Source organism: Malaclemys terrapin, chromosome 3, assembly GCF_027887155.1.
Source record: "Malaclemys terrapin pileata isolate rMalTer1 chromosome 3, rMalTer1.hap1, whole genome shotgun sequence".
NCBI lineage: Eukaryota > Metazoa > Chordata > Testudines > Emydidae > Malaclemys > Malaclemys terrapin.
In genome coordinates, this window is record NC_071507.1 from 126,321,360 (window position 1) to 126,336,659 (window position 15,300).

Genomic DNA, 15,300 nt, shown 5'->3' on the forward strand with positions numbered 1-15,300 from the left:
GGTCTGGAAAAGGTAATCAGTGTCACAGCTAAATACAAGGTGAAACACACTGTTTAACATAAGTAATTAACACATATTCTAAGGGACCATTCAAGGCAATTTATTCCGTTAATACCCCTGAAGTTATAGGACAAAAAAGGGGGCGAGTGGCTAATGGTTTAAAGATTTTTGTAGTAAACCATAATTCCAGTGTCTTTATAAAGACACTAATTTTTAGTGTCTAGCAGTTAGGAATTTAAGCTTCCAGGCTTATCTTTTGGCAGCGTTGTGCAGGTTTCCTTTGAGGATGAGGACTGAGAGGTCAAATATGGAGTGATCATTTTGTGAAAAGCATTCACCCATGGGTGATAGGGTATTTTTGTCATATAATTTTTCTGTGAGAGTTCATTTGAGAGCATAGTGAATGTCTGGTTTCACCCACAAAGCTCTTATTGGGGCATTTAGCGCACTGGATGAGGTATACCATGCCATGTGATAGGCATGTGTAAGACCCATGGATCTTGAAAAGTGTGTTGGGGGGCAGAGGAGGTACTGATTATTGTAGCAGTGGAGATATGACTGCAGGTATTATGTGCGTTATGGCAGGGTCAGAAGAGGGGGTGCAGGAAAGATTCCTTTCAGGATGTGACCACCCTAAAGGGTGGGTTGTAATTGCTTAATAATACCCCATGTATGTTCCAGTGTGGGGTAGTGGGTGACCACTATGGGTATCAAGTATCAGAGGGGTAGCCGTGTTAGTCTGGATCTGAAAAAAGCAACAGAGAGTCCTGTGGCACCTTTAAGACTAACAGATGTATTGGAGCATAAGCTTTCGTGGGTGAATGCCCACTTCGTCAGATGCATGATAAGACATGCATCCGACGAAGTGGACATTCACCCACGAAAGCTTATGCTCCAATACATCTGTTAGTCTTAAAGGTGCCACAGGACTCTCTGTAACTATGGGTATGGAGTCAAAGAGGTTTTTTTCCCTGTATTGAAGTACACTCTCTCAGGGTATTTGGATGGCCCGTTCCATGATGCAATCTTCTCCTCTGGTGGAGTGGCCTTGTTTGAAGGCAGTTTTAAGTGTGTATCACAGACTTTCTTCTTGGAGCATATTCTGTGATATGTACAGCCAGGACTTCGGATAACAGATTTTTTGGTGTGTTTGGGGTGGTTTCTGGATCTGTAAATATGTGTTAACTACTTATGCTAAACAATCTGTTCCAACATGTATTTAGCTGCGACACTCTGAGTATCCTTCCCAGACCTGAAGAAGAGCTCTTTGTATCTTGAAAACTTGTCTCTTTCACCAACAGAAGTTGGTACAATAAAAAAATATTACCTCACCTACTTTGTCTCTCTAATATTCTAGGACCAACCTTTGCTATGGTGACATTGTAAACACTAGAGCATGTATAATTTTACTTGACAGATTCCTTACCTGATCAGAAACTGTGTTTCCTGACAGCATGTGCAAACTAATGTATAAATCTTAGTGTAGTAATTATTTTACAAGAACAGAATATACAATATAATGATAATGTACGAGTTAAGAGGCTTTCTTCCTGGGATCAGTGTCTCAAGTCTTAAATCTGTGCGTCTATGTTGAGATCATTTGGTTGGGTGAAACAAGGAGGATTAAGATTCATAACTGACCATTTTAAATGGCTTCACTTTTACAAATCCAAATTCTGTAGCTTAATTTTGACTATTCAATGGACCCATTGTAAAATTTATTTATAATATCTATTTCTAGGGCTTATGTAAAATGGCTGCTATTTCATGGGAAATATACTGGACAGATAGGATTTTTTTTTAAATATTTCTTTTGCAGACTTTTTTCATTCCCAAATGAAATGAGCTGATAGTATTGTTTAGGTTCCAAATGACAAGTAGCTCAATTAATAAAACACTGCACGGAATTTGCCATGAAGAGAAGCTCTGCTCTGAACAATGTAAGAGAACAGAGGTGAAATATGAGTAATAGAAAAGCTCACAGTGCTGCTTCCTGCCACAATCTAGATGTAGATGAATTACTTCCCCCCCCTATGATTCTTACACCCCAGCTCTGAATTCATGTAAAATCCTCGATGTTGCAAGAATGCATGTAGCAACTTTATACACCTGATTAATCCCAATGAATAAGATTATTTGTGAGCATGTTTGCAGTGTGAGGGTAAAAGTTCACACTAGAAATTAAAATATGCTATTCAGTTTTCATCGGAGCACAAAAAGTAGTCTCTCTTAAATCTCTCTCATACACCAAAAAAATATGGAATCCAAAAACCAAAAGTCATATCATTACAACCAGGTATTTTCATACTATGTTTCCACAATACCTCTTGAGCCCCCTTGAAAAAAAAATCACAAGTAGCCTTTAACATGCAATATTAATTCAAACAACATAAATTAGAAGCACAAAATGTTGTGATTATTAAAAAAGGCAACAATATAAGCAATAAGGCTTTGTATTTCTCAGTCTTGGAAGATTTTTTTTAAAAAAAGTGTTGGTGAAAATTAAGAGTTTCAGTTGCAGTAGTTTAGTGATGGTCCTTAATCTTCTAACTGTGTAAATTATGATTCAACAGGATACCAATACTCAAGCAAAAAGTTTACTGTCTCAGTGGTTTATAGGACTTAACCATAGCTTTGCATTCTGGTCACAAAAAAAAAAAAAAAAAAAAAAAGACATTAATCGTCTTCATTTATTGGTTGCTGTTTTTAGCAGGTAAATACAAGAGCCTTAGCAACACTGAGCTTTAGAAAGCTACACAGTACCTGATTAAGCTTTTTAGCCTCTTTACAGAATACCCTCTGTCAAGCGCACTAAACGTAGAATACACTATTTCCTCTCTAAAATGTTACAGTTAAAAGTGTATCACTGAAGTCATATTTGAAAATATCTACATTTCAGTAAGATTTTTTTGTTTTACATTTCCCTCCTGAGTTGTGTACATCTGAGCGGATATTGGTATCTCATAATTTATTCTGGAGATAGCTGAAGACCAAATATGTGTCTGACCTAACAAAGCTCCCCAGCATTTTATTTTATTAACAGGGTTCTTAATCAAGTAAAATTGAAAATAAAAAGTTCTGCTAGTTCATATGGCCTCTTCCATAATATGTACAAATACATTTATGACACTTACGTATATGTAAAACATGAGCAACAAACTACTGATCACTTCCTGTAAAACCATGAGCACCCACAACTTCAACTGAAGTCACTGCAAACAGAGTGAAGAGCGCCTCCCAGGAGGCACTCAGCATCTTCCAGGATCAAGCCCATACTTAAAGAAAAATAGCTTAAAAAAAAACAAAAAAACAGCAAAACAGCTGCTGTAGGTTTACCAAGCATTTGTGACTGTGTAATTTTAGCTTACATGTTAAAAATATTATAAGAGAAATGTTATTTATTGAATATCTGATACACAACTACAACAAAATTCACATGCACAGAAAAAAAGCTGAGGGCCATAACTTCAGCTGGTATAGTCTCATTCTGCCCTAGGTATTCATATCCTTTACATTGGTGGTCCAAATTCACAAGGCAAAATATAAAAAAAATTAGTACTTCTAAGTAAGGAAACATCGGGAAATCATGTTTAATGGCTCTAAAGGTCAATCTATTAAATCTCAAATATTATTCTTCTAGGGCTACAAAAAAGTTCAACTTTTTTTTAAAAAGCACTGTCCAGTGATGCATAAAGAAATGAAAAAAGGGAAACAGAGAAATTGGATGATTTCTGCTTGTGTGAACTTCACATCTGCAAATGCAAGTAAGTGTTGTAAGCAAAGAAAAACAGGAACAGAAAAATGAATTGAGAAGAGATTTAAAAATATTGTACCTGCTTTGCTTCCTGATTTATTCCAGCCAGTGCTGCTTGGATTTGATGAAGCCCTGTCACCGTTTTTAATTTGGACACTAAAAAAAAAAAAAAAAAATCTGCTAAAGGACAATAACCAAAATATTTCCTTCTCCAAATGCAATACATAAAAGAACACTGTACACTATAATAAGTGAATATAGTTTTACAGTTTCCAGTTAAATTATTTTGCCCATTCATATAACTCAAATCTATTTAAATATAAAACTTTCCATGACATTTAAAAAGGAAAACTACAAAAACAATGACACATTTACACCACAAGATGTCACTATTATGGAATGCAAAAACTGATGTGTTTCTATATGCAGACATAAAAATGAAAGCCGAAGAAACAGACACGTCACACAGATCTAGTTTTTATTGTTATCAAACTAAATTTGGACTCGTTTAATTTTAAAACTTGTAAATTCAGCATTTTACAGATCCTTAGTACAGAGAATATGATAAACTGTTTTGATAAACACAAATCACTCTATGTGCTAAAAAATGTTATTGAATATAATAGCATTCTTCAAAGACAAGGGGGACGACTTAGTTGATCAACATTCCTCAGTGAAAAAGTTCTAATTTCCAAGTCTCTGAGAGAGCTATTGCTCATTGCATATAATGACTGTTCTTGTTGTCCATATACTACTGTAACCGCACCACCTAGCCCCTGGTTTGTAAAGCAATTTTGAACATAACAGTTATCCTGGGTCAGACCAATGGTCCATCTAGCCTGGCATCCTATCTTCCAACAGTGGCCATTGCCAGGTGCTTCAAAGGGAATAAACCGAACATGCAGTCATTGAGTGATCCCCTATGAGGGACGTATTGCCTGCCGCTTCCAGCGGCTCCTATTGGCCTGGAGCTGGGAGCCGCGATCGGCCGAACCTGCGGACGCAGCAGGTAAACAAACCGGCCCAGCCCGCCAGGGGCTTTCCCTGTACAAGTGGCGGAACAAGTTTAGGAACCACTGTTATAGACCTTTATCATATCCCCCCTTAGTAGTCTCTTTTCTAAGCTGAAAAGTCCCAGTCTTTTTGCATAATGCTATTCTTTGATGTGTAAAAAGTCCTATTCATTATGTGATCAGTTTTTGTTTGGACAAAAAGGAAACTAATGCATGATTTCAGAATCTGTGTTCTGTTGTGTTTACCATAACTCTATCTACATGCCACAATTGCATGGATATTTAAGAACCCAAGTCCCATTAAAAAAAGGGAAAGTTTTTCTTCTTTAGATTCTTATTTATTTATCAACGAAGACATCATAGTCAAGGTGGTGTACGTCTATGGTTTCTCTTTTCAGGATGCACTTAAGTTAACACATTTTGTTCCAACTATAGCTCACATACTGATACAATTCATCCCCTTAAATTTCCTTCATATAGAGAATAGAAATGTGCTAACAATGCTATTGAAAAGATCTTACCCGTTAATTTGACTTCTCTAAGGTTTAAAGTTAAACACTTATTTAAGTATTTTGCTGGATTGAGGTCTAAACCCCGTCAGGCCAGATAGTAGATAAAAGTCACCCTGTCAAACAGATGAAGACAGAATAAAAAACAAAACTTTTGTAAGTTTACTTCCCTACAAAGTAGGCTGGACTGGCTGACTCTGCTTGATTAGAAACCTTCCAGGAAATTATGTTATAGTGGAGCACCGGTTCCACGTTAGTTAAGTTTTAGCAGAATTTTCTATTTAAAGGATGACTTTTCCAGGGGCATGTCTACACTACAAACTTAAGTCAACCTATGCTAGGTCGACTTACAGCCACCGCAGTCATTACTGCCATGGCTGATGTCCACACTGCCCTCCTTCTGTCAGTGGTGCATGTCCTCACCAGCAGCACTTCCACTAACTGAAGAGGGGGAGCATGGGGAGCTGAGAGCTCTGCCGGGAGCAGGGGGCAGCCACCTGGGCTTCTTGACTCCCTGAACAAGGGAGCAGGAAGCAGGGACAGGGGGCAGCCAGAGCCCACTACCAACACCAGGCTTTTTTGTCAATTTCATGGCTCCAGCATGGAGCTCTGAAATTGACAAGAATGGCAGCCAACAGCTGATGCGAGTAACGCAGTGTCTACATAGACACTGCATCACCTTAACTACACCAACATAAGCCCTGCACCTCTCCTGAAGGTGGAGTTATGTCGGCGTAGTAGAGCACTTACATTGGCGGGAGCAAGGCTGTTGTGTGTAAACGGACAGAGTTAGGTTGATATAAGAGGCCTTATGTCAACCTAACTGTGTAGTATAGACCAGGGCTAGGTGCTCTAAAATCCTCATGCTTACTCGGATTCTCTTGAAATTTGCTGTGCCTCATAAGTGTGCTAGGTAGGGTTAGGCGACCACATTTATGATCAATTGAGCATGGGGTTCCAAGGTACAACCCTCCCTCCAAACTCCACCATTTTACAAAATCAACAGGTTATAAATTTTTTTTCCACATACCTGGGGCTCAGACCATGATGCTAATCGTCTCCCAATTAAGCTCAGTCTTTCCAAGGCCACAGAATACGAATGCCTTGAAATGATGCCCTGGCCCGGGGGAAATCTCCACAGGTTCCAAAAAGTCCATTGCATGAGTGCCATTCCCCACAGTCCTGGAGACCAAGTGTTTAGGGGCACCATAGCGCCTGAGGCTCTCTCAGGCATATGGAGCAGTGCAGGCGGGCCTGACAGTGGGGAAAGAACTTTGGACTTCGATGAGCTGGGGTGTGGAGACTCAGGTGGTGCCAACCCGCTCAGTGCTGGCGAATGGCATCACAGAGAAGTCTGAGCCAAGGCTACCATAGGGGGTTTTCCCCTACAGGGTGGCCGTGGTGCCGCGCGAAAGCTGCAGGATGGCTCTCTGCCACTCATTGGTACTGGTGGTGCCAAGTCCTGAATCTCTGGGCACCCTGGGACTGGAAGAGTGAGCAGGCCTCTCGCAGCCGCAAATGCCTCTGGCGTTGATGGTACCACGAACTGACTAGTACGCTGTCTGCTGGAGGATGGCACTTCCCATGCCAGAGTTAGCAGAGCTGGCGGGAGTACTAAGGCTGACAGAGGGCCTGCTGCAGTACCGGGGAGGGAGAGCAGCCCGACACAGGTCTCGCTCTACCCTGATCCTCTTGCCTGCTTCCTTTCAGCACTGGGGAATGACTTCTCCTGATGCTTATTCTTATGCACCAGGAAGGAGGATCAGTGACGGGACTCTCAACTGGCGGAAGGAGCACTCTACATCAAAGCTGAGGTGCTTGGTGCCCAGTCTAAGTGCAGCTCCGACATTGGTCTTAGGGCTGTCTCCATGAGGACCACCTTCAACCTCGCCTCCTGGTCTTTCTTGGTGTGGGGTTTGAAGTCCTTGCAGACCTGGCAACAGTCTTTCCTATGAGCTTCCCCTAAACACACGAGACAGCTCGAGTGTGGATTGCTCAAGGGCATTGACTTGCCACATACAGGGCTTGAAGCCTGGTGAATGAGGCATACCCTGGCCGCACGGATCAGACAAGCCTCTCCAACTAAGTGCGGAGGCATCCAAAACTCACTAACTACTAAAACTACTACTAACAAACTATATACACGAAAAAAAGAGAAGGAAAACCACTGGGATAAATTGCCTGAACAACGAGGGAAGTTCCAGCAACTGTCACGGGCAGTAAGAAGGAACTGAAGGGGGAGTGAAGCCCCCTTATGCCAGTAGTATGAGCGCAGAGATCACTGGAGTTGACTCAACGGATACCACTGCCTATACCAGAGGGTTTAGAGAAAAGTAAAAGAAATTGTGTACTCATGGACATTTACAAAATAGCTTATTCGTATGAGAAGTTTCTTCCTAATTCCAAGCAGTTAATGATTAGTTTATGCCAAGAGATATGATATTCCTCATATCACCCATATAAAATTTTAATCCTTTTTGACTCCTGCTTCCCCCCTCTGATCCTTTACCCAGGTGAAACAACTGGACTCTGAAAATGAGCTGGGAAGCCTCCTGCCCCCACCCCCAGTTGAGACTTTGAATTGCTCAAACTGTAAGCAAAGAGCTGGGGCCATTTCCCAAACTGAAGGGAAAACAGGGAGGTAGGAAGCAGCCCAAGGGAGGCTGACCTGGAATAGCAGCCAGGATGGACTGAGCCACCCCTTGTCTCTGTCTCCTTGGGCCAAGACCCAGCAGAGAGTGAGGTCCCAGATTTCCCTACCTTTCTCCCCTCCCCCCAGCTGCCTGGAGATTACAGGAGTCTCAGGACGATGACGAACTGTGACTTGGCCACTGCTGCCCCAACCGGGCTGCCTAGAAGAGCCATCCCAAGACTAGGACAGACATTTTGACTGAGGCCTGACCATTGGGCCTGCTGGGTCCCAGGCAAATCCCGCTACATGCCCCTACACCTCAACCAAAGACAGCCTCTACGTACATACAATTATATTACTTTGCACTTACTTGGCAACTTATTTTTCTTTTCTTATTTTACATCTGATACGTACTGTAGTTAAATATCAGTGATAATTAAATAAAAGTATAAAGAAATAAATTCTTCTTGGATATAAAAATTGTTTTTAGACCTTTAATTGTAGGTGAATGTAACTGGTGAATCTATTCTGCAATTCAACCACAGACAAAATCCCTCCCTCCCCTCCAGTTTTCATGGCAGAACTTGACTTTGATATTCTCTTTACACATACAGAACTCCTTTGACGTTATATGGAGATCCCAAATGAAGGTAGAGCAAAGCACCAGAATCAAGATTGGTCATCTGTATCCAGAGACTGTTCCTCAATATTTTCAACTGGTAAGAGACAGCGGTACACAGACTAGCCGTGGGAGAAGGCCAATTAGGCCCCACTGGCTCCTAGATTTTGGGACACCTAACCCCTACACAAGCCACATACACAAGCTTCCTCACCAGGGGAGAGCTCATAATGGTCTCTTGTCCCTGAGGGATGATCAGAGTGAGACAAAAAAACCAAGAGCAGCAAAGAGAACATAATTCCAGGTCAGCAAAACTATTAAACCAACCTAACCATCACATTGTGATGTTAAAATAGAAGATGGTGCTCAGAGGTTAAAATGCTCATGGCCTAGGGATGCAAGGGAAGAGACATAACAAGTAAGAATTAACTCCCCCCCGCCCCCCCCCCAAAAAAAAAAAAAAAAAAATTATAGCAAAGAGGGTTAAGAACAAAATATAATTACTGTGGGAAAGGCAGTGTAGAAGAAGGGCACATTGAATCAGCAATGGCAATAGAAACTATTGTTTGAGGCACCAGAAGAGAAAGATGGAACATAGGGGAGAGCTTGGGGGAGGGAGGGAAAGAAGGAAGATTAAATAAATGTGTGTAGATCTAGTGTATCCTCCTGGTTAACAAAAAGAAGCACCAAATTTAGCATAAAAGCTATTTTTATTTTCAAAGCAACATGTTTGAATGGTTACCCAACAAATGAGAATCAATCTTTCCTTAGGAAAAATCTAAAAAATAGATATGCAAAACAAAAGGAAAGACATTCTCTCTTTTTATACAGAACATCTACCTCTACCTAGCCATCCATAACAACTACTGAACATTGTTTTCGATCATGTCAGCTACCCTAGGAACAAAGTGAGATGCACTATGGGTACGTCTACACTGCACAAAAGAAATCCCCAAGGCAGCAAGTCTCAGAGAGAAGTCAACTCACTCAGGCTCATGAGTAGGGCCCTATCAAATTCACACCCATGAAAAACACATCACAGACCGTGAAATCTGGTCTTTTGTGTGTTTACACGCTATGTTATACAGATTTCACCTGGGGGGTTAGGGGGAGAGAGCCCAACGTTTCTCAAATTTGGGTCCTGACCCAAAAGAGAGTTTGGGGGGGTTAGGGAAGTCGCAAGGTTATCGCAAGGGATCACGGTATTGCCATGCTTACTTCTGCGCTGCCTTCAGAGCTGGGCTGCCAGAGAGCGGCAGCTCTTGGCCAGGCACAGAGCTCTGAAGGCAGCACTCCACCAGCAGCAGTGTAGAAGTAAGGGTAGCAATACCATACCATGCCACCCTTACTTCTGCGCTGCTGTCTTCAGAGCTGGGTGGCCAAAGAGTGGCAGCTGCTGACTGAGAGCCCAACTCTGCAGGCAGCAGCGCAGAAGTAAAGATGGCAAATATCATACCAGGCTATCCTTACTTCTGCGCTGCTGCTGGTGATAGCTCTGCCTTCAGAGATGGGCTCCCAGCCAACAGCCACAGCTCCCCAGCTGCCCAGCTCTGAAGGCAGCACCGCCACCAGCAGCAGCGCAGAAGTAAAGGTAGCAGTACCACAACTCCCCCTACAATAACCTTGTGACGCCCCCCGACAACTCCCTTTTGGGTCAAGACCCCTGCAATTACAACATTGTGAAATTTTAGATGTAAATAGCTGAAATCATGAAATTTATGATTTTTTAAATCCTATGACTGTGAAATTGACCAAAATGGACTGTGATTTTGGTAGGGCCCTACTAATGAGGCTTGCGCTCTGGGGCTAAAAATAGCAGTGCAGACGTTCCCACTTACGCTGGAGCCTGATTTCCACTTAGCCCGGAGCCTTGTTTCTTAGGCCAACCCCTCATCAGGTTTTAGAGCCTGGGCTTGAGCCCAAGCAGGAATGTCTACACTGCTATTTTTAGCTTTAGAGAGTGTGAGCCCCATGAACCCAGTCAGTTGACCCCAGCTGTGAGACTCACTGCCACGGTGGGTTTTTTAGGGTTTTGGTTTGGTTGCTTTTTGGTTTTTTTGTTTGGCAGTGTAGACATATCCTACAAGGATAAATCAATATTTGTAATAGGTGTTCCTAACACAAAATGGAATTACTATAACAGCTACAATAATCATGTTTTAAGATTAATATTTTCCTTTGTAAAACATAATGGAGTTGCTACAAAAGTTTGTAAAAATAAGTATAAAGCAGTCTGTAATAGAATAATTATATGAACACATACTCAGTCCTGTTCTTCAATGGTTCAAATTGCTTAGAAATTAAAAAAAAAAAAAAAAAAAGCTACAGCAAATAATTAAAGAGATAACTGATGAATGCTAATGTCCTGAAATAATTTCAACAATTACACATTATTTGTATCAAGAGTATTGCCAGCAGGAAAGAAAGAACAGAATGAGGGGTTGGAGAAAGGCTACTGAATTAAGGAAGAAATAGTGGAACGGAAATTTAATTTTCAAAACTGGCTACCAAGTAAGGACTTTAGGCCAAGGACATTTTGTCTCATGGTCAGTTCATCCCAAAGATGAGCAAATAAAAAACAATTCCTCTATAACAGAGGTTCTCAAACTGAGCTCCATTCCGGTGGTGCGCGGATAGTTCCCTCTAAGGTGCACACCTGGGTGGCCGTACATGAGAGAAGGAAGGGCCACCCACCTAATTAGTGGAGCCGTGCAGGCGTGGCTCCACTAATTAGGTGCCTGGACCCTGGAGAAGATGCATATGTAAGGTGAGGTGTTGGCCTTGGGGGAATAGGGGGTAACTGGGAGGGGGCAGTGGGGTGAGAAGTGGGGGTGGAGGGGAAATTTGGGACGTGCAGGGCTGCAGTGGCCAGAGAAAGAGGCTGTTTACTGGGGAGAGACTGCCCTCCTTCCCAGCCTCAGCTCTGTGGCTGCTGTGGCGGGGGAGAGAGGGAGAGACCCCCGCTCCTTCCCAGCCTGAGCTCGGGGGTTGCCGCAGCAGGGGAGAGGACACATCCATCGCATTAGAAAGGTAAGACTACTGATATTAAAATATGAGTTGTGCGCTTTTATTTGTAGAACAAAAAAAAGTTTATTATTATTAAGCTTTTTTTTTTTTAAATATAGCACTTTTATCTGAAGTGCTTTACAATAGCTAGCTAATGGTACAAACATTTGGAAAGATCATTAAGTGGTCCGCTGAGACCTTCAGCAATTTTCAAGTGGTCCACGGGGAAAAAAAAAAAAAGTTTGAGAACCACTGCTCTACAAACACATAATGGGCACAGTCCATTATTTAGGACAGTTCAAGCAAAACAATAAAATAAAGTGCTACACTGTTATATTTAGACCGGTAGTAGATCAAAATCTTTGTATGTATGTTAGAGAATAGGAACGGAGTTTGGAAGTCAACCTCCTGCATTCTTGGCATTGCCATTCACTTCCCGTGTGGTCTTTGCACTTTCTGCTCAATATTAAGAAAATACTGTGGCTAACTAAACATTAATATTCAATGGTAAAAAACTACATTAATGCAGAGTTAAGTCCTCCCCCTTTACAACACTGAGTTGAGCAAAACTCAAAGTCTGAAAACCAAGAAATGCACAGTTAAGATTATCCATGCAACCTTAATCGCTCTCTTTCAGCCATGCCTCAGTATTCCCAGTTAGCACATACCTTTACTCTGCCAACCCCACAGTTGGTGAAACGTACACGCTCTTCACCTCCTTTTACAAGCCATTCACTCTCACCCACAGGATTCCATCTAACACTATTCAAGGGCCAAAAGGAAAAAAAATGCAATGCCCGGTGTGAAGGACAATTATATTACAGTGGAATGGTGTTTCTGGTCATGTTTCAGAATGGTTGGAGGGTGGAGTTTGTGGCAGGAGCAGTCAGAGAAATCACATAGTTTCTGTTCCAAACTACTGACAGTTCTGAGAGAAAGATCCTCAGACTCCTGTCCATTAGGTGTACCCCATCTCTGAGAAACAATGAGGTGGCATAGCTTGTAATGTTTCTAATGTCATATAGTACACATTTTCTGATCAGCCATGAACCAACCCTCCAATTTTCCAATTAATGGTCTTACAACACTTATTAATAGCTTTCAAGCTGTACCAGTTATTCAGTTGTTGAGCCTGGACACAAATATCTGCTGCAGTCCAAATCTGCTTACAACATTGCATAAGGTGTACACCAGGAATTAATCATTTCTGCCCAAGTGAATTATACCACAATGTCCGGTAGATCATAAGTTCTTAAGTCACTAGACGGATGCTGCAGAGTGAGCAAAACATGATGCTAATGCAGGCCACCTATCTCTACCCAAATCAGCTTGTAATCAGCAACCCCTATGTCATAGTGTACTCCTTGCTCTCTCTCAAACTTCTGCAACTTCGGGATCCAGGAATCATCCAGAATCCACATGCGGAGAACCCTGCTGGTCAGGTACCTACACTCTGTCAGTTCCAAACCTCCACATTACATGTCTTTGGAATCACCAAATTAATCTGCCTCAAGCAAGTAAGCCACTACCCACCCCCAGGAGCTAGTAAACTACAGATTTTCTCAAGTAACTATTTCAAGCCTTGCCTACTCATCCTCATTGCCCACCCTCTGCAGACATAACCCCTTTCTCTATCCCTACATCCCAACCTATGCCCTCCCATCTCAGACAGTCCTCTGGCTCCTCCCCCCTCAATATAACAAGAATGTTGGTTAGACTGCCCCTTGACTGGTGTGTTCACAATAAACTTCCCCCTAAAATAAAAACATGCTGCATTGTAACAGCGACAACTTCTATCAAGCAACATGAGTTATTAAATCTCTATTGCAAAGGTTCAGATTAGGAGCATCAGTGGCAGGACATTCACGGGGGCAATGGCGTCAGCCACATTCCCTCAAGCATATAATGGCTGCATAGAAATCCTCCCTCTCCAAGTTTTTTTTTCTTTACTGACTGCATGAGCAGTGTAATCCTTCCAGATTAACATCTACACATGCAAAGAAGTGAATATATTCTCAAATACCATTCTTAATTTGGGTCCCCCAAAGGTTTAGTGTTTGCCATGCACTACCTCGGGTAAAATTCGACAGACTGAGACCATTTTGACCCGCATCACATGGAAAGGTTCATCTCTAGCTCTGCGCAAAGAAACCCCATCTAGAAACTTTCTCCACAACCTTAGCTCAAATGACCCCAAATTTGGGCACCCAGAGGCATACCAAATTTCAAAGGAATTAAACCATGCATGTCAGTTTTAGAGGACTTAGCAAGATCGACCTTTAATCAGAAGTCTTAATGGAACCCTAACTATAGTGGTGTTGCCGTGCCACTGTAATTTAGTAGTGGTGAGGTATCTTCATACCTGGACATGTTTAACATACAGCATCTTATCCATTATGTCATAGTTGCTGGAGATACTGTTACCTATGTATGCTGGATCTGAACGTTATGCAAAACCAAGCACTAACACAAATTGTACTCGGTTCTAATAAGTGCAAGGCTGTGTTTCTATTTCTAACCTCTATTTTGCACAGATAGCCTTCCCAATATCTCACTCCTGCCAACAAGCCAAATTCTTTGTCCCTATGATACACACGTCTCCACACTAGGGATTGAATTACTGTTCATGGCATGAGGACCAGAGGCTCTAAATTTCTCAGAGTTTGAGACCAAGGACTTGATCCAAAACCTGTTGATAACAGTGGAAAGACTCCATTTGGATTAAGCAATAAAAAGAACCTGTGAAGAACCTTAATTGGCTTTCTCACAGTACAACTTTTATACAAGATAACAGACTACAGATAATACCTGACTTTGTCCGCTTCTCATGAACAACTAAAATTGAGTTCAGAAGCTTTAGAAACTACATTTCTGATAGAGCAGATATTGTACTCTGTCCTAGAACTGCCCCCCTCCTGCTCTAATCCTAGATAAAACATGTTCTGTTGGCTAGACATCAGGTTGATCTTTGGAAAACATATTGCAAATCCCTGTCTTTGAAAGCCTTGCATCACTTGACCAGTTGGTTCTTCTACAAATCACACACAGTTGAAAAAGAGGACATTGAAAGGGTAGATTACGGTAATTCCTAGAGCTCTGAACAAAAAATAATTACTACCACCAGTGTCTTACTGAAAGTTCTGGAAGATGGGAAGCCCCATAATGAGATAGGATACTGGACATATTCTGATGAGTGAAATTTAGAACACCTGTGTTAAGGTCCGACACAAACAACTGCTACATCAATATAGGTATGTATTTAACATGCATGCACACACAGAGCCATTAAAAAGGCCCTTATTTTAAAAAAATGTGTGTGCATTTATCTTTCACGTGTGTGATATCCAATGCCCACACTTTACTTTGGATACTTGAGTGCATGGTGCTTTACAAAATTAGAAGACATGTTGCTGCCCTGAAGACATAACAGTCTAAGGCTCTGATCCTGCACTTCACTGCACCAGCATAAGGCCCATAGAAGTCAAGAGGACATAGTGTACCTGCGGAAAGTAAACCACACAGTCAAGGCATCAGTAAGATAAATGTCCGAGTGAGATAACTGAAGGAACCAAAGGGCAGTTTCCAGCCTAAATCTGGATCTTTTGTTTCATCTTTTAAGGTCAAACACTCAAACTCCACAGTACTTTTTAGGACCAAATATGCAAAAATGTACAATAGCTGCATAAGAACAGCCACACTGGGTCATAGCAATGGTCCATCTAGTCCCAGTATCTTGCCTCTGACAGAGGCCAATGCCAGATGCTTCA

General features: G+C 41.8%; 1 protein-coding gene across 2 annotated transcripts in view; it reads right to left on the reverse strand.

Moving 5' to 3' along the window:
• The window catches only part of ARMC2 (armadillo repeat containing 2), a 111,198-nt gene that overhangs the window by 69,257 nt on the left and 26,641 nt on the right, over window positions 1–15,300 (reverse strand). For both annotated transcript variants that reach the window (XM_054021738.1, XM_054021737.1), the window contains one exon: window positions 3,834–3,910. In XM_054021738.1, coding sequence (XP_053877713.1) covers window positions 3,834–3,910 — 77 coding nt within the window. The remainder of the gene's footprint in view (window positions 1–3,833; window positions 3,911–15,300) is intronic.